This window comes from Falco cherrug, chromosome 5 (genome assembly GCF_023634085.1).
Source record: "Falco cherrug isolate bFalChe1 chromosome 5, bFalChe1.pri, whole genome shotgun sequence".
Lineage (NCBI taxonomy): Eukaryota > Metazoa > Chordata > Aves > Falconiformes > Falconidae > Falco > Falco cherrug.
This window is the reverse complement of record NC_073701.1, coordinates 57,963,335-57,983,871: the sequence shown is the minus strand read 5'-3', so window position 1 is coordinate 57,983,871 and position 20,537 is coordinate 57,963,335. Positions and strand designations below refer to the sequence as shown.

General features: G+C 38.3%; 1 protein-coding gene across 1 annotated transcript in view; it reads right to left on the bottom strand.

Moving 5' to 3' along the window:
* The window catches only part of LGR5 (leucine rich repeat containing G protein-coupled receptor 5), a 93,098-nt gene that overhangs the window by 30,624 nt on the left and 41,937 nt on the right, over window positions 1-20,537 (bottom strand). Inside the window, 2 exon segments of the mRNA XM_055712147.1 lie at window positions 8,911-8,982; window positions 10,575-10,646. Of these exon segments, the coding sequence (XP_055568122.1) occupies window positions 8,911-8,982; window positions 10,575-10,646 (144 nt within the window).

Sequence of the window (20,537 nt, the reverse complement as noted above, 5' to 3'; positions counted from 1 at the left end):
GTCGTCAAAGAGACCAGGATTTTTACCTTACCAATATTTGGTAGCAAATCAAGGAACTGATTTTCTTTATAGCTGAAGTTTCCAAATATAAACCCACCACTGGCTATGTAAACAGAATACAAAACATAGAAAGAAAAACAGAACTGCCGTAACATAAATGAAATTCTAGGCAGTTGAATTATTGTTTAATTAAAGCTTGGAAGAAATCAAGAAGCTACAACTTGTGCTGCAGGTCCTATAACTGGACTATGTATCCTCCAAGTGCTCATAAGAATGACTGTCTAAAGTGCTCTTCTGTTATCTAATCTTTTTCAAATTTCCAAGTACCGTCTTCCCTCTTGCAGATATTAAAAAGGCTTCAGCAGCAGTTATGTTTCCTGCCATACTGCAGGTAATGCAAACGGATGTATAAAGCATTGATCAAATTGCTGGTTGTGGCCAATTGTTTTACATGTGTTGATCAAAGTTTTGGCACTTCCAGAACTAAACCCATTAGCTCATGAACATGACCCTATTTATAATTGAAAGTATATAGATAACATGTGGTGAGTTTGAAAGCTGCTATTGTATTCCAGAGAGCGCTAGTTTAGGGAAGCAGAAATGCTTGATCTTTTCTGATAGGCAGCATGTAAATAAAACAGCCAGTATGAAATTCACCATAAGCTCACTTAAAATGTCTAAACCTTTCAAAGCAAATGCTTGAGCTATGTGGACTGTATCCCACTGGCGTTTCCTGTGACATACTGTGAATGGTATGACCATGTGCATAGATTATGAAAAGATATTATTCATACAGAATTGTAAACAGGACTAATTTATTGGTACTCTAAAATGAGTGAAGCTAGATGTTTGAAAAACATTTGAGTTGCACTTTTTGATCAATTAAATATGACTGGATACTTAGTTTTATGCCACCGGTAGGTTTCTAAGGGAGCATGTATTTTTTTCCTTTTTCTGAGTCTTGTCTCAGGAACAAGTCCGGCTACAACCTGGATGTACCTTGTGATCAAGGAATTCCTAAGTATCTTGTTGTAATGCCTTGCTCATTCATTCATCTTTAAATCAAATGTTAGGGATGGTATTGGGAAGGAGATTTCTCCCAGGTCATCCTTTCCTCTGAAATAAATAGCTATTACATGACTCTTCTTGCAATGGATGAGGGCCTGAATACAATGAAGGGACCAAAGGGGATGACCACAGACAAAGAAGTCAAGGACAAAATGTTTCTTGACATTTAAGTTTAAAATAGAAGAGGTAAAACCAAATGAAAAGGGGCTACACATAACAGGCAGGGGAGGCAGAGAAGTGAGAGCACATGAGGACTGATCGGGAGCATGGTGGATTAAAGACGGGGCGCACTCCTCCCGCTCCTATCGTGTTCCTCTTCTGACCCGGCTCTGTTACGCAGGGAGCCACAGCCAAGCCTTGCCACAAGATATGGGGTAATGACGGGCAGGAGTTGGGGACAGAGCCTGTCTGGGGACGATATAAGGGGCAGCAGGGAGTCACCTGCAGCCCCACCACCTCTGCTAGCACGTGGTGACATGGACCCTATCATGTTTTTTTTCACAGGAGTTTGACTAAAGCCTCATTTAAGTAATGGCAAGTGACATAGAAGCTGGCTCTGAGAAGTGGATGCAATGAAAATATAGCTGGCTATTGCGAGCCATGTTTTTCAAACATGGCCCTTTATGCAGGATATCCCCTTCAGTCCACAGGGGAAAATGCTAGGATTATTGTAAAAGCTTGATTACAACACATCGGCACAGCAGTTCCCAGAGCTCACTTTCAATTCTGCCCTTGTATGGTCTTCTACAGGACTGATACAAAGCACCCTGTGCGGCAACAGCAAGACCAAACCAGAAAAGTTACAAGGCACAGTTTAGCAGCTTTTGTTTCCGTCCCACTGCTCAGTCCTACATGAGGACATCTCTGCAGCTTTGGGAGTTTCAATCCTTAGTGCTTCTCTTCATATCCAAACCTGCTGCTCAGGTGTTTTGGCAAACCTGCATTCGAGATGGTGGGCCAGGATGCCAGCACGCCGTGTCCAGTGAAACAGCCATTGGCAGTGCTACGTTTATAGAAAGATTGGCTCTGATGCTGGGTGGGAAAAAGTCAGGGCCAGCAGGAGTTGTTGGGTTATCCCAGGAATCTGGCTGCAGACTCAGATCAGGACTCCACAGCGCATCTGGTGTGGCTGGGAACGCTTCCAGATCCTGCAGCCAACTGGCTTGGAGTGGCCTGTGTGACGCTAGTGACCTCTCCTAGCCTCCCAAGCGAGGTGGCTGTACGTAAAGCGCCTATTGGGGACAGTCCCAGGGGCGTGCAAACTGCCAGATGGCTCTCGGGAACAGTTCAGGCAAATGTTAGTTGGCACGGGTCAAAAGTGTGCCAAGGACCCTGTTAACAGCGCAGGAGGACAGACAGTCATGATCAGTGCCTGGGAGCACTCTGAAGCACTGTTTGCTTCGCTAGGCTGGCTGCAGCCACAGTCTGTCACTGTATGGTGCCCAGGAGGAGCTTCTTGGAAATCTACTGTGAGCCCCTGTACTGCTGAACACTCGAACAGTGGCTTCTTGTCCTCTTCCCACGTGTGGTGTACGTCCTGGTGGGCTTCAGCCATGCAGGATGATTTTTGGCTAGCAGTTCTGAGGTTGAGAAATTTGTTTGCCCCTTACAAATGTGATAAAAAAAACCCCTGTTTTGAGATTACTCAGAAGACAAAAGAGTCAAATGCCTAGTAGCTAGTGGCCTGGAATTGCTGCTCTAGCTCAGCCTATTTACACCACCCTGTGAAAGCAGCTGGCCTTATGGCTGGCTGAGCCAGGGACTGCACCCCAAAAAAATAGTTGCACACGGATTTTAAGAAACCTTATATCTCTATCCTTCTCCCAGCTGCTTATCAAGCTAGAAACGTGTCTGTGACTGAGAGGGGTGGTATGACATTGTAGTAGTGCTCCATCTTTCAGTCACTCTTCTACCTAGTGCACCCCAGGACTCTAGTAGCTTGGGTGGTTAAGATGTGCAATAAAATGAGGAGACTGCAATGGTGAGTTTTGAGACATCTTTGCATATGTGTACAGACACCTGCATGGGTACACACAACCTTGATTTAAGCTGTGGGAAATGCCTCCTCACGGAGTTTGTGGGCACCTGTTGAGGTACTGGGTTTCCTAAGAAGGGTAATGCCTTCTGCAGGCTTCATTATCATGGGGTGTGATGTGGAAAACCACAGCTAAAGCTCCTGTCTTTTCATGAAAACAGTTCTCTTGGGAGGGTGTGATTTCATCAGTTGTTTTGTCATTTAACTGAAAATCAGAAATATTAACACAAGCATGAAAACGGAAAAATATTGTTTGAAGTTAACATTTCTGAAAAAAAAGGCAAACTGCCTGAACTGGAAGCTTTTCAGGACTCTGTGCCTTCAAAGTCTTGAACTCTATGTTTGGATTCAGAATCTAAAGATTAAGAATGGAAACTTCTCTTGAAATGTCAAATATTTGGAGAAGTAGGGAGAAGATGAAATATCCATTTGCTGACCTGTTCCAGCCAGGAAATTATTAAAAACATCCAAGATGATTTCTAGATAATCTTTCAGGTAAAACTCAGTGTCACTACTAGGTGCTCCAGTATTACTAAAATATATTAAAAATAAAATTTAAGTGAATTAGAAATTATTAGGAAATCTTAAACAAACTTCATTGATACTTGTTACTTGTAAAGTCAAATTAAGTTGCTTCAGTAAATTCCAATTTTGCAGGTTGTCCAGGGAGAAAATACAGGGTTTTTTTCCCTCTGTCAACTGCTGCCAGTGCTTTGGAAGATGGGCTATGCTGTATTCTGCCCCATTTCCCACTATTAAAGTACAAGTCCTGTTAAATTTTACAGGAATGAAAGCAGGTGATACAGTAAATAATGCTTGCTTTTAAATGGTCTTGATGACTGGTTTGGCATGGGCAATGAGATAGTACCCGATCTGTTCTTGATTTTTACTGTTTCTGTGTCTGACAATGCAGCAGTAAAAGCTGCTCATTAACAATGATGTCTAAACAAGAAATAAACAGGTAGTGAAGTTTCATCTGTAGTATTCACTGCAAAGGGTTGTATTACAATAGTCCCAGTAAAAGAATAGCAGAAGCTTTGCTTTTCCATCAGCAACACCAATTATGCTTTCCTTCTATATTTAGCAACATTCACAAATGGAGATCTGCAACTTACTGCTTGCTAGTAATAAAAAATCTGTGTTAATGTGTTCAGGGAAAAAATAAATTTATTGGTATGTATTGTTATGTCATTGACTGTTTTTCCAATCCCTTCTTATTCAAAAATAGTTAAATTATATGCCAATTCTGGTACATAAGGGATGTAATTAGAAATTGCTAGAGAAAAAAAGACACCTATTTAAACAAATACATACATTAAATGAAAATAGCTGGGACAGAAAACAAGCTGTTAATAAGGATACTTGAGAAACAAATCAATATACATATGTAAAAGTTTTTTTGACTATACAGGTATATTAAAAGGCTCCTTGGTTTAAAAGCAGAATGGAGGTATTGATGCTGTGGGAAACACAAAATCCAGAGACCATCCGCTTATAGTCAGTTCTAAAGAAATACATTTGCTCAAGCTGAGTAACAGGGAAGACAGCATTCAAGTGGCTTTCAGACCCTGCTGCCAAGATTTAAGTTGTGACACCTCAGTGATTGTGTGTTCCTCCCTTTCAACCATAGTACCTGTGAACTTATTTTTCTCTTCTTGTCTTAACAGAACTAAATGCCATTTGAATTGTTAGGACTAGTAATCGAGATAATTTGTTGAAGATATCTTTCTGCTGAACTTGGAGATCAAAACCACATCTCAAAATCAACATGTTCTGGTTACTTCCTTAAATCCTCCTGCCACAAAGGGAACTGGGGTCCTGTGCAATCACTGTCCAAGCTCTTACAGCTGAACTTACTTATTGATCAAAGTACCTGGTCACTGTTGTTGCCTATTGAACTACAAAGACTTTTATAAATGGGAGAAGATTTTAATAGTGTTTAACCTTTTTTTTTTCTTCAGTGGCAGAAATAAACATATTGTTATTTGTTTTGAGGCAGCAGTATAAGGGTTTTCTCATAGATTTTTGCGGTTGAATATGAAATTCATGAATTCTAGGTTTTTTTGGTTAATTTTTTTGTGCCTATTTCTCATTTTATAGTATTTCTTGGATAAAGTTTAAAGAAGACTGGTCTATTCTAGAAGTAGGTCAAACCTTAAGAAATTTATGAATATTTATCACTCAAATTTGTCAAGCCATTCTGCATGCCAGCAATATTACAACTTGGATAAGAAAGTGTAAGAAATTGTTGCTTTTTCCTGCAATGCATCAGTTCTTGTTCAACGTACCACAGGTCATTTAACATAGATTAATGTATCTATTAATACTGATACCTATAGTCAGCCTGGAACTAGATAATAAGGACAGCATATAATCCAGAAATACCTTTTTGTGCAAAAATTTGTGATGAATTTGCATTCCAAGTAAACATGGAAAACTTGTGCGTGCATATATATGCACCTGTGTATTGTGCATGTACACACACACACACACAGAGTTATATATGTATATTTATATAAAAATTATTTTAACGTAATCGTCTTCACATTGGTTAAGGCAGTTACTATGACTTGCCCCTTTACATGACTGCCTTTCTTGAGTAAAACCACAACAGGCAGAGATTTGAGTCCTGTCACCAGTTTTCAGTTTTTTGCATCTATACTAACCTAAAGCAAAGGGTTAATGAGGCTTTCAGAAATTTTGCCACCTGCATAGTTAAACATAATAAATACAAGAAGTTGCTGTCTTACAGGAATTGCCTTTGTGAAGGCTTTTAACCTCTTAATTACACTCTTGAAAAGACTCCTGCTATTTCAAAGGTTTCAAGAAATAATTCCTATTGTAAATCAGAAGCCAATGCAAGAACCACCTTGTGAACAGAAAATTCCTAGAGTATATGAAAGAAGAAATTGAATCTGTGCACCACTTTATCTGACAGGCACAACCCCGTTTAAGCAAACAAAAGAATAATAGTTTTCTTTTCCTAAAGAAGTCTCTCTTGCTGGTGATCGTCTTTCAGGTGATAGTAGCTTTTCTGTACAACTCCTATCATTCCATCTTGGGTCTGCTACACAGCTGTCTAAAGGTTTCCACTGACCACTCCTCCCTCTGTTTTAATTCTGTCACAAAATATCAGTCCTTTACATAGACTGCACAAACTATGTTTAGTTTACTTCTTCAACTTCTTCACCCAAGGAAAAAAATGTTTGCAACAAAGACTGAGTGAGACTGTCATTTTGTTTAGAAACTGTGCTGAAAATTCAACAGTCTCTTTCAGAGCAACAAAGGAACTCTTGTTTGCTTGGCTTATCGTGTTTTGGTCCAGCATGTGTATAGAGTGATGTGATCTCAGCAAGATTTTTTTTGTTTGTTTAGCAGAAAGAAAATCTAATATAGTCACTAGACCAACATTTTCTCATGGCTTTTTCAAAGATCAAAGGAAAGAACCGTAACCTCAAAAGCATATGGCTAAGATATTTCAGTCTGTGTCTGGTCAATAAAGAAAAAAGGTACTGACCAAATAACAATTAAAAGATAATTAATTCTTAGGGCTGTTTCACCTTTAGAAACCTTAATGAATGCTTTGTATATTAAGGAGGTAAATGTTGTTCAAGATGGACATAAAACCTGGGAGCTAATACAATGTAATGTGTGTCTGTGTAGTGGTAAGTTATACACAGATGACATAATTTTGCTGAAAATCAATTCATTACATTAATTCTGTTCTTCAGATTTTGGCTGAATTAAATATATGCAAAAGATGTTAACCTTCTGGTGGAACTTCTTGATATACAAAAAAGAAGAGGATATTCAACACAGTGCATTTCTCAACCAATACATCTTAACTTGGACATCTTGGTATAGGTGATCACTCGATTCCTGCCATTGTTAAGACTTTTACCAGTGACGCTGGTGATCAGTGCACACTACAGCAACATTTTTTGTGACAGCTATTTGAACTTCCAAATTTGGATCTTGGAACTTGTTAGGAAAATAGTTTTATTTCAAAGTAATTCTGTGAAAAAGATGGCCAACTAAAGCACAGAGAGTCAGCTGACATTTTTCTCTGTCCAAACAACCTGCCTGCCTATCTTCAATCATCTAGATATTTTATGCTGCACATTCAAAATCGGTAGATCCTTTAGAAAATTTAGTCATTTTTTTTGTATCAGGTTAGAATGGAATTCTACGGATAATTCAGAAACATACTCTATTTACTGCATGCTGCATTGAGACAGCAAGAGTGGCCTTGTGGTTGCAAACTCTGAACAGCATGTGCAGCAGAAGGAACTCATGATAATTGACTGAACAAGAACATGGCAGATAAATGTAGGTACAGTCAGGTGTCAAGTGAGGCACTTAGGGAAAAGGCAATTTAAACTTTACATGCCAAACTCTTGAGTAGCTACTAACATGCTAGAAAGAGATCCCACAGTTGTAATAAGCATGAAAATAACAGCTCAGTGTTGAGTACAGGTTAAAAATATTAAGCAAAACAAAGTTTGGGGAGTTAGTAGGAAAGCGAACAAAAAAGCTTCCATATTTCCCCTCTATAAATCCATGGTGTGCCAATGCTTTAAACATGTTGTGCAGGTCTGCCCCCTCCTCGACTCATCTCAAATCAAATATATGGGAACTGAAAAGAAGTTCGGTAAGAGTGACAAGGATGACCAGAGGAAAGGAATAGCTCCCACATGAGAAACAGTCCTAACAGCCTACGTCTGATAAACATGACTAATGGAGGTGCAACAGAGGTTATGAATCTGGTGTTCAACAATACGGAACTACTGTTTCCACTTTCTTCTGATGCTGCACTTATGGGACATCAAATGCGATGAGAAGTTCCAAGTAAATAACAGGAGGTACTTCACCATGCTACACAGGGCTAGCTGATCAGCAGATACGCTGGCACAAAAAATTCTGAGTTTTACACTGCGTCAAAAAGCAGTTATACAAACTCATAGAACACCACTCCTTAAGAGGTATTAAATTCAAAGAAGCCGCAATAGGCTCAGTGAGTCCCTGAGTGCAAACCTCCAGCAGCTGTGACAGTTTACCAAAGCAATATTATTATATTCTTTGCCTTCTAGTTTTCCTTTGGCATCTGCTGTTGAAGACTGTATACTGGGCTAGGTCAGCTTTCAGCGCAACCTCGTACAACCATCCTTATGTATGGGGCAGAAGCACATCAAAATAATTTATTCGTACCACAAAGCAGCCAATCCTCACTCCTGGTCTAGCAGTTCTGGCAGGAGTTCTGTTAAAACTGAGGCTTGTGGACTGAGTCAGCACAGCACAGTCAAGAACTATAAATACGGAGACCTGCCTGAAGCACAGAATATAATTAAGCATCCCCTAGTACACTTTGTTTCATGAGTTAATAGTGTTTTCCATACTGCTTAAACAGAAAAAAATTACACCAAATGAAAAAAACCAAGGGAGTCATTTGGGATTCTTTCTTTTCCCTGGTAAAGAATCTTAACAAGAAACCATGGGAAAGACCAGTGCTCAAGGGACTATATTCTTCTTGACAGACAGAAAGCATTGCAGGGCAAGGAGTGTCTTCTCAGACGGTGAACCAGTTTATAACACTGCAAAGAAGCTGCTGGTGTCATGAAACTACTGGAATGAAATCAGTCACTTTTGATGTTTAATTGAGAGTACAATTCTCTTGGAAAGCAGCTCAAAGAGAGTTAAAAGAAAATGTTGATTCAGCACATTATTAAATGATATTAACAGGTAATTAATAGGTAATCATACATTATTGTTCATGCAAGGTTACAAGTTGTTTTATCAAGTATACTTACAGAGACTGCAGGCTGCGCAAGTTCTGGAGTGCTTCAGTAGGAACCTGGCGTAGCTGGTTATTCTGCAGCATCCTACATTTTGGGTAGCACAAAACCCAGAATCAACTCAATAAAGATAATTTCCTTCTATTGTAAATTTTCTTCCAAGCTTACCTCCTTTGTACTGGTTCTACTTCGAGATTACAAAGGAAAGTACACAAATACTCCACCCCTGTCAAATGCCAGTTCTCTTCAAAGTAAACAAATACTTACAGCATATTAGCTTTGTGAACAGCTACACATCAGCTTTGAGCAGGATTTTCAAAGCAGCTGAGGAAGTCAAAAGAATAAATCCGATTTGCTCTCAATAGGGCTTGAGCCCCTAATTGCCTCCAGTGATTCTGAAATTGTCATCCTCGTGTACTGATTTTGTTTTCCTTCTGAAGTGCTTCACTTTCTTATTCTGATAAAGCTGAGAAGGACTGACTTTTCAAATCCTTACTCAGCAAAATGCTACTATGGCAAACAGAATTTTTACCTGTATAAGGAGTTTATGATTTGGTTTGAATAAATTTTTCTATGTAAAAACTGCTGAATTTTTCCCAATGAAATCAGTTTTCTCAAACGGATAGTTGATAGCAATGACCTGACAAATATCTTTTCTGAAATATCACATCATTTAGCTTGCAAACACTCAAAAATCACTTTTGATTCCAAAAGAATCTTTTCCTCCCTTTGAATATGGTTTCATTCATACTGCCTCATATCCTCGTTTGGACCAACTCCTGCATATATAAAAGGATTCTCTGCGGACAAAACTGAAGCAGTACATGCTGCCTTCAAAATAAGGCATACTTGATGGGACACTGTAAATCATTTTTGGCAGGCCTAAATCTCCTTAGGCCAACATGAGCTACAGCTGGCCAACTTAAGAGTAGATGGAGTGGGAAGCTCTTCATACTTCTTTCCCACTTACGTATTTTTTCAGTAGAGCTTTGTATACTCTTACAGTAGCATCTGGCTTGGTTTGATGCTGCCTAGGAGGTTGGCGTTCTTGCCAGTAATGCAGCTTCTGTGAACTTTACATAGGCAAAGACACCCTCTAGTATAAATACCGTGAGATGTGGCCTGCTAATAATTTTATTAACTATATGTACTGTTTTACTACTCCAAATAATACAAGGTTTTGTCATATTTTTTATAATTTATCTTATAGTAATTACATCACAAAGAACAAGATATAAAATATGAACTCAATTTTAAATTACATGGTGTTTTACAATAATGTTTTTTCCCTCTGGCTCTCAAGAAAAGAAAAAGGTAATCTGCCCCAGTTTTGTGTGATCACGAAAAGTTCACTAAGTTTTTTAGACTTGAAATCAGAACTTTTGAGACAAAGAAACTATTAACTGAACCAATTTTTACCTTTGATATCGTACAGAGACATCTACTTGATGAGCAAGTTGTTTTTAGAATGGCATTAATGTTTTCCAACCTTTGTGTTTAGGGTACTTTCTATACGAAAAAACAAAGATTTAATGATGTTCATATGTATCTTCAATTGAATTGTTCAAAATGAGCTGATCAAAATATGTAATTTACTTGATCAAAACTTCACTGGTTAATTACTTCCCTGGAGCATTTAGGAAATCAGAAATATATCAAACAACACACAGTTTACTTACAGCACTTTAAGACTGAAAAGGCCAGCAAATGCTCCCTTAGGAATGTATGTCAAGCCATTTCCTGCAAGACGTCTGTAAAGTTTGAAAAAGGAAAAGAAAAAGAGTGAATACTTTTTCTCTTCATGTGGAATTAATTTGGTTGTTAAAAAGTGCAACACAGTTACATTTGAGCGACTGATGCCAGAGGCAGTAGTTTAATAGCCTTGTTTTGTCATTAATACACTTTTAAAAGAAAGAAAAAACTAAAAAAAAAAGAAAAAAAAAAAAAGAGAAGTCCTTAACTGTACAGTTGATTTACTGACAGCTGGACTGCACTGCAGAGGCAAAATGTGATTTCATTGCAAATTGACCTTATGGTTTAGAATGCACGTTGAATTCTTCATATTGTTCTTTTTAAGGATTAATCATCGGCAACTAAAATACAGATATACTGACAACAATTAGCATCACTGGATTTAAAGGCATGCACTTTCAGAATTGTCCATGTGTGATATCTGTGAATATTTAACTCATTTGCACTATCAAAATACATCCACATATTAATGACCACAGTCTACTTTAAAATAACTACACATAAAATTGCTGTACTGGTGGAATCATAGTTTTCCCTGTGTAATAGGCTGGCATAATGGGTATTTGCTAAAATATATGAGGCTTTCCCCCCTAATTCTATTGCACCTTCCTTCTCAGAATGCCTGAAAGTATTTTACAAACCTAGGTAAGTACAACAAATACTTCTGGTAAAGCATGTGGCTCTCGAGAGAAAAAGACTGCATTCTGTCAGGTTTGTGTTTAGGAAAGAGGCCATGTATTTGATGTGAAATAATGGTATTTCCATGTTCTCCATCAGTGCAACTCCAGAGCATCTTGCATCTAGCCTCTTGACATCTCAGTTCAGCATGAATGTACCCTAGATGGAAAATGGACTGGTAGCGGTCAGATTCGCAGCCAAGTTACTCTGTGACACTAGAGCCCCAGTGTCTCCTCTTAGCTGGCAACAAATGCGGGTTGATAAGATGTAACCCTCTTTGCAGACCACATTAAGCCAGGGGGAATTGGTATTTCTCATCAGCTAAGATACTGCACACCAAAACTGTAGACAGTTGTGATAGACCAGCTGATGTGATAACAGAGTTGACATTTCATTTGGCCTCTGGCCCCTTAGGAAAGACCACAGGACTAGATCCGGAAAATGCCTTAGGTGTCAAGCTGCCAGAGAGGAATCTACAGCACTGAAGTTAGCACCAGTTGCCAATACTGTTCATGGAAAAGGCCAAGTGCTTATGACTGCAGTCCCAAAGATCCAGCACTGACTGACCCTTAAACACTGTCTTCCTAAGGAGTTTAGCTGCCCCAGGCTACCTACAGGGTCCTGTGCACACCTTCTCTTTAGATACCTCTTTCATACAAAAAGTAAAAATAAAAATTGGGCCGTAAAGAAAGAAAACATTATTCTAGATCCCAGCTCCAAAGACTTTTCAGACATTTTCAATTTGTGGAAAAGGCTCCTCCCTGTACACACACACACCTGCTGAATGACGTGACCTGTAACTCCGAGCAAGTGGCTCATCCTCTTTCCATTCGACGAATTTAAATGTGCTCTGCAGAGGCGCTCAGCTTCAGACGGAGCTGCCGAGCTAGTCTCTCACTCTGAAATACACTGGAGTCTGATGTCCAGACATCTGAGAATCAGGCATATGCACCCAAATTCCTGCAGGCAGATGAGTGAGTCAAACCTGCCTCACTCTTGCTCCAAGGTGAGGCAGTCACAGGGTAAGCCTATTTTTTTTTTCAGATGTGTGAAATTCTCAGTTATTAAATATGTCTTGTACAACACCTTAGACAGATGAAACCATGTTCATCTTCTTTTTGGTAGACATAGCTTCTGCATTTACTTCTCACGAGTTTTTCAAACCTCAGGTCGCTCTTGAAGTTCTGGTTTGACTATTTTTCAGTTTGGAAAGAGCTTGCACCAATTTTGCAGATGGTGGTTAATACTATATTATATGATACTCCTCTCCTTATGGAGCAGAAGATCTTGCTCACCATGTATAGTGCTACGTATTTCAGTAGAGGGCTACATCAAATGTATCACAAATGCCAAAATACACGTACATCCATGTAGTTCTCTCACCAAGCAAACTGACAATGACAGAAAAGGTAGACAGACATCTGGCAAGAACTATTTTCTATGTAATGATGTTGTCTGACCTTCAGGTACCATATTAAATTCTTCCACATGACACCTTTTTCATGATTTTCTGTGGAACTAACTTCAGGCAAACCACCTATCTTTTCCCAACACGCTCCATGAGACCACTTCTGACCACTGGCACAACAGTAGCATCTTCTCAGCCCTTTGGAATTCCCCAGCATTATGGTATTTGGTAAAAATCAGCAAAAATGATTCATTTGGATCATCTAATTGTTTCAATATTCTTGGATGAAAGTTAGCACAACAGTTCTTTAAGGCATGCTGCAAAGCTCATTAAGTTTGGCTTATTTGTTCCTGACCATTTTTAATGCCTTCCTTGCAGGTTTTTCCTGCTATTACTGTGTTTCTATTCTCAGTCTTGGCATAGGGGAAAATGAATCCCCTTGTTGACACTACAGTACCTATCAAGTATCTATCAGGGCTTACTCTTCTCCACTTCAGGGATTTTGTTTTCCATTACTCTAAATTATTTGAGGAAAGCTGCCCAGTTATTTTACTGAACCTTGGATGGACTTTGGGAAGTGATTTTAGTCAGGATGGGTAAATGTTGCTTTCCCTGAACAGACGAGGATGGACATACTATCTGTCTCTACAGTTCAGTATTTAGTTAATCATTTCTGAAAGCAGGAATGGACTAGCTTGTTTATAGCACTTACATAACCAAATGGCTGGCTTCTATTGTTTGAACAACTTTGACTTTCAATTTTTAAGTTATTTCTTTGAATTCCAGCATTTCTGACATTATTTTAGAAATATCTCATTAGGCACATTCAGGCTCAAATGTATCACCTCTCTTTAATGAAAAAAGTAATCAAGAGGACACAGTGTTACTGACTTTGGACCATATTTTTTGAGGTACATTATTCTAGAACTAGATTTTACTTATGCTGCTTCATATAATCTTGCAAATTCATGGAGGCTGGAAAAGTTTATGGTGAAGTGTTACCACATGCTTCCCTCAGTACCGGCTTCCTGCCACTGTTGGAGTCAGGATACTGGGATACTTTTGACTTAAACATAGGTTAAGTTTTTATACTACTGCATGTTTCCTTCTAAAAGATGTAAAATAAATGAGCTGAAAAGAAAGTATGTTGCCTCCATCCTTTCAAACGGCAGTTATTTATAAAATATCTTTCAACGCAGTCCAGCCCAGCTAGCAATCTCTGCGCACTGCCTTGAATAGCTGCAGTGCTGCAGGTCAAGTTCATGGTCTACGGTCGTATCTGAGAGAAGACATGTCTATGCTCTCCCTTGACTGTTCCCCATCTGTTTACCCTTTTGGTGTATTCTGACCTCTTCTGCAGTGTCAAGAGTTTTGAGAAATGGTGGTGACCAGGTCAGGAGAACATTCCCAAAGACAATACAAATAATGAGGCGCTCACAGAAGGCTCTCAAAATGATCAGAAACTTTTTTTCTTGCAATTGTTGCTTGTGTCTGAAAAGAAAAACTTCATTCCTCAGCAAGAAGCAAATAAACATGAAGTTGTGACTGAGCACAGTCAACTTTTCCTTTATGTTTCTAGTACAATGTTTTTTCTTTGCCAGCTCAAAACTGCTTTGTGTGTGGATGTTTTCCGCACCAGGACAAGCCTTGCCTGGTACCAAGTGTCTCCTCATTACCTGCTGGGATGGCCGGGTGAACTTGAAACACTAAAAAGTCTTCTCTCTGCAGTTAACAAGCTGTGGCATTTAATAAAAGAAAGCAACTCTCCACTGACTGTGGAAAGAACCCGTGTCAAATCTAACCCAGCTACTCCTCATTGTCTGCAGTACGATAGGGGTTGTGACTGTGTTTCTTCTTTGCCCGAGTAAGATCTAGTTGAGCAAATGCTGAATAAGCACCTGTAAAGTGTATTTCAAAATCTAGTAGTATCAAAGCTATAGGAAGGACATGAAAGGAAGGCAACAGTCTCCTTGGGAAAAAGCATACGTTTACATTAATTAATATTCATGCTGTGTTCTAACAGAATTAGCACAGTGGAAATTTCTGGAACAACATACTGATCATATCTTGCAAGGTGCTGAAGTGTAGGAGAATAGATGGGCTGATCTTGGTGTGGCTCAACATATGACAGGAATAAGCAGTGTGAAAGTAGTCAAACTCCGCCATTAAGAAGTGAAAATCCAGTGAAATCTGTTGTAATTCTATTTCAGAACAGATACAGTTAGGTAGAAGTTCATTACACTCAAATTCGTGATAAATATATCAGACTTAGTATCATGCCAATAAACTATAATATCAATACCAGACTGACTCAATGTTTCTAGACTAGTGCCAGCACATGCCCCTTAATACAGATTAGGTTATACAGCATTCCATCATTTGTGTTGCATTATATTTAATCAGTCCACATGTATCTATACAGAATGTAATTGTGAGTGCAATCTTAAATCATCCTTAATCTGTGCAAAGATACTGAGTGATTTCTACAAAAATAATTCCATTAATTACTATTTTGCCTTAATGTCCCTTTGACTCTGCATTTTACTTCCCTGTTCACTAACTGGTTTGCTGATTTTATTTAAGGAATGAGAGTAAAGACCACACATGCTAGGAGAATGCTATCATGAATTTGCTTACATATATCTATAGGTATGTTTAAAGATGAGTAGGCTAACATCAATAATGTCACAAAAATTCAGTCAGCTTTATGTTTGCCGGTTTTCTTGGAAAACAGATGTTTCATTCCATATTTGCTACATTACATGCTACAACTAACAAGCTCTCCAGAAAGGAAACAGAAAAAGGAAATGTACAGAAAAACCTAGAGACTGGTGAAAAAAACTTTGCTTTTGTGAAAAGAAACTGAAAGTACAGAAGGCCTGGGACAGTGAAAAACCCCAACAGCTGGGACAGTTCTGCTGCTATGTGGCACTAATCTTCCTGAATTTGATGCTAAACTACTAGGATGTCATGCAGAAAATTCCATTAAAATTCATGTAATAATGGATTGTGTCTTTTATACCTTGGGTACAGATAAGAAATCATCTTTTGTAATTTGAAACTTCTGTCTTAGAAGCCTGATTCACCTCTCCAACTGCCATAATTGTTCTGAATAACTGATAAAGATCCCTGGTGAAATCTTAGTCTCATTGATGTCTGTGGAAGCATTTGTGCTGACACAAGTAGAAATAGGACTCTCATTTGCAGCCTACCCGGGTATCATATTTGCCAGTAATTTACTCTTTTCTGAGGAGTTGTACCAGTAGCACTAGTACCAATCCTAAAACTATTATCTTTTTTCTAATAAAGGAAATGGCTGTTTGTAGAGGAGCAACAGGGAAGTTTAACAGGAAAACATAAATTTCCAAATATTTTTCTAAACCAACTTGTTCTGGATATAAAAAATTGCCTCTGTTCAAGAATTACTGATCTCTAATCTTTTGTTGCAATTTTGTTTCTTGTCAAACTTAACCAAAGATACACAAGCACACAACTACACATATATTTAGCCCAAATATATAAAAATATAGCCAATATAGAACTCATATATCCCTATGACCATAATTTTTTTCAGCTTACATATACATTTATAGATCAGTAACACAACATGCTCTTGCTTCTTACATGAAAAATACTTTGATAATATGGATATTCTTCAAGCACTTACTCAAAGTCAACTAAAATTTTGATATAAGGGTTTGATTTGATATTTATTAGTGATTATTTTGGGGCCAATGCAATAGAAATGTATGCATTAATGGATGATTAATTACTGTGTTAATTAATTAATGGATGATATCAACATGCGTATTTCAAAATGTTTTTGAGATATTACTTTGTTAGACTAGCAATTTAAGCGTTACTCTGTATTTCAATTATCTTTTTATATTTCAAACTGTCATGTTAATTAAAACTGTAATCATTATAGTAATATAAAAATAAATGTGGGTCAAATGATATATTAAAAAATCTGATGCTCAGAGAGATCAAAGAAGAAAATGTAAAGATATTCTCCTTTCTTTAAAAAAGGGGAGGAGAGCGTGCAAGTCGTAATTGGGCTGTATATTATATTTATTGCTACTTACAGTTTAGTTGGAAATTCAAACATAACACAGTCTGCTCTTGCTTTAGGGCCTAATTGCCTTTTAAAATGCATGTGCCAAATTCTCATAGGGTGCAAACTGGAATAACTCCAACTGACCTCAAGCAGTTGGAATGAAATCAGTGTGTATTTGATCTTGAACCGGCTTTGATAAAACAGATCATAGATTTTTGTCAGTTAAGGGTATAGTCTAAAATGTAGTATTTCTTCCTCCACTTATAAAAGGTAGGGACTCTTTCTGCAGCCGGCATGAGTGTGATCCAATAACTGCTAAAGACAACTGATCTCACCTTTCATAAAGCCGTCCACAGCCAGCGCTGAGAACAAGCTGTTTTGCTCTCAGCACTGCAGAAGGCAGCACCCTTCTACAGGGCTCCAACAGAGTCCTTCTGCTGAAGAGGTAGCCAGGCACTGACCTTCTGACTGTAGGAAAGCCAACTGTTGGGAGGTACTCCAACATCAGCCAGGAAATGTCATGCTGATTCCCAGCAGCAGATCCCAAGGATACAACCAATAAGAGACATAACTTTACTTCTGTGTTTGAGGAATGTTCTCACCAAATCACTAATCCCAGAACAACCTGTAATTTGTTAAAATTCCTTTCTCAGTGTTTAAATGTTACAGCAAGATGAAGCAAAAAATGGTGGACCATATACATCACATTTCCTAGGCTGGGGTCTTCCAAGTGTCATTTACACTTCTGATGCTGGTTTTGGTTTTCTCCCAGTAGTGCCAGTATCACCAGAAAGAGTAAGAACTAATAATAATCATCATTAATAACAGAAAATGGCAGAAGTCTACAGCAGTACAACACAACATGATCAAACTGTCAATAATGAAAAATGTATTAGCTGTTTTGTCATTCCTGGGTGATAAGCAAGGGACATAAATTGTGTAGATCAAATTTTCGAGGTTACTACCATTTTCTGAGTGGTACAATGAAGCAACACCAAAGAATTACTGGAAAAATTATTGCTACTTCTGTTTGGAAACTCAAAAAAACAACTTAGAGAGAAGTTGGTTTTATTGAGCTTGCGAACCTATTAGATATAAATGTGATATTGGCTTAACTCATTACCCATAATCCTAAGGAAGTGGAAAACTGAACCGTGGAAGTATCAGAAGTATTCAATGCACTGAAATCAAGCAATCTACAAACAAGCTGAACTTCTACTGACAAAAAAAGAAATTATTTCTGTGTGCTTGCTACTGCACTGCACGCAGGGTGTTTAAGACTTAAATTAAAATCCGGCCTCAGGATCTACAGATATATAGGACGTTTAATAAAACATTGTTTCACCTTGGTTTAATTAAGTATAATGTCACTATCTGTATTGATAGCAAAACACAAAAAACTCTTTCTATGACTCCTTTTGATATTCTAAACTAGTTCCTAACTAATACTGCTGGATAATAAATTACGAGTTCCAGAAAGCATTTACAAGCTACAAGCCAAAAATAAACTTCAACCCATGCTCAGTAAGACCAATGCAGCAGCACTGACAAGGTTTCTTGGATATCAACCTAGAACATTTGTTTCTGCTTGCATGTGTATCTTTACTCTTCTCATTTCTCTTTTATCTTCTTTCTCCATCTTCTCCCCTTCTGCCCCTTTACACCACAGATGTACAGTAGTTCCAGTGTCAAGGCTGCTCTGTGCAATTTGCCGTAACATTTCCAGAGTAACTGTCTGTCAGCACAAGCTATTCAACAAGCAATGCAAGCAGCTCTGATTTAGTAAGGCATTTGCTCTGTTGTTTCTCTTTTTTTTTTTTTCTTTTTTTTTTCCCCTCATCTTGTCATTCTTGATAAGAGAGCAAAAAAGGCAGTTTGGAGGGTGTCAGGCTGACACATCCACATGGGAGAGTTCTTTGTTATTGCTTGCTTTGGTGGCATCAAAGGGACAGCAACAAAGGCAGTGACAGTTCTAGAACACCAGGGCCCTTGTTTTGTGAATGTAGAGCTTACAAGTTTTTGTCTTGTACAGTCGGAATTTTCTGTGTTTGTTCTTTTCTAGTAAATCAAACTAACCATATACGCATAAAGTAGGGAAGAAAACTACTGTAATTGCTTCCGACCGATTAACTAGATAAACATCTCACTGTTTTTACCAATGTATGGGTAATTTCAAGCTGACCCAGTGCACTGGCCTCTGTCAGGACTTTGAGTGCCTCCCTTGCTGTATTAAAGCAAAACTGGGGAGCCACAGCCCTGAGTTATCAACAAGACTGTATTACGGCAACAGAATTTACAAGCTGCCATGGGCCGCTTGCCTGGCTGGTACCTCTCACTGACAAACACCACATATCCAACACGGTGGCATAGTCTGAATAGGTAAGTCTCTACATGTATGCATGTATGAAATGAAGAGACCAAATTCACCATTTATGTGAATAAATAAAATTCACAACTTAAGTGTTAGGTTGTGTGCAGCTCTGAAATTACCTATGGGATCGTAAGTCATTTAGCAATGAAAGTTACTGCTGAAACTTTAGTTGACAGAGGTGGCACAACGAAATTACCACCAGGAACAGCTCCACTAAACCTGCTGTGCAAGAACTGTAAACCAGTATTTAAGTGACCTCTAAAGGAAGCATGTGTGGACAGTTGAAGACCACTAGATGATACTCTATTTTTACTACTGTTGTTCATGTCAGTTGCAGGTATTTTTACTTTTTTGCCCTGGAGGTTTTAAAATCTATGCAGATTAATGTTTGGGAATGATTTTAGTATTTAAGCATCCTGTCCAAAGATTGCTGAAGTAAATTACAAGATTCCCTCACTTTAATGCTTTGCACTATGGCTGCAGCACTTTCATGTTTTCTACTAGCTTACATAATAGTAAAAATGTACAGAATCAGTCTTCAGTGCTGGCCACAATGTGCCTGCACCAGCACAAAAATAAAAGACCGTGAAAGACCCCAGGAGCTAATGCTCTCAGTTTTCAAACATGTAAATGACCGGAGAGCTCAGTCCCACCACTCAAAGTCAGTGGGGAAAAGAACACCTAACTCCCATTAACGGTTTTGAAAACCTCTTTGCAGGAAGGAAGAACAAACAGAGAGAGAAGTAAAGGGAAAACAATATATAGGAACAGATGGTAATGGATTGTGCCTGGTAATTTAGGACTAAATTTTCATGTATACAGAGGCCTCCTGACCACTTCTGCAGTGTAAAGGGATTTCCACATAAATCATGGTGAGATTCACATAATACGTCTGGTTTTTATCGTATCTGTAATTCTGCACTTCAGTATTGCAATAAATGCATTTTTAAAGGCACTTTTGCCTGAGTAACCACTGTATTAACACCATGATCAATCTCAAAAACTTTGTAAATATATTTAATTCCCTTCAAGGTTATTTTAAGAAGTATCACAGGTGTGACTAAACTTTCTTGCACCTGTATGAAGGCTGCAATTAGTTTAAGGTAGATTCGTTGCTTGATTTTGTGAAATGGAACTTATTTGGAACTGTCTTACTCTGTAGGTAAAATAATTGTAATAAATCAGTCCTTTGTTGCTGTTTTAATAAAACCCCTATTTTAAGTAAAAATAGTGATGTACTACAAATCACTTGGAGTTTTGCTTATCTGTGGAATGTTCCAGTGTTTAAAATAAAAGCCTCATATATGTGCATATGTGGGTGTGGGTTCACATATTTAGGCATATGCATATGCATATGTATGTATGTATGGAGATAT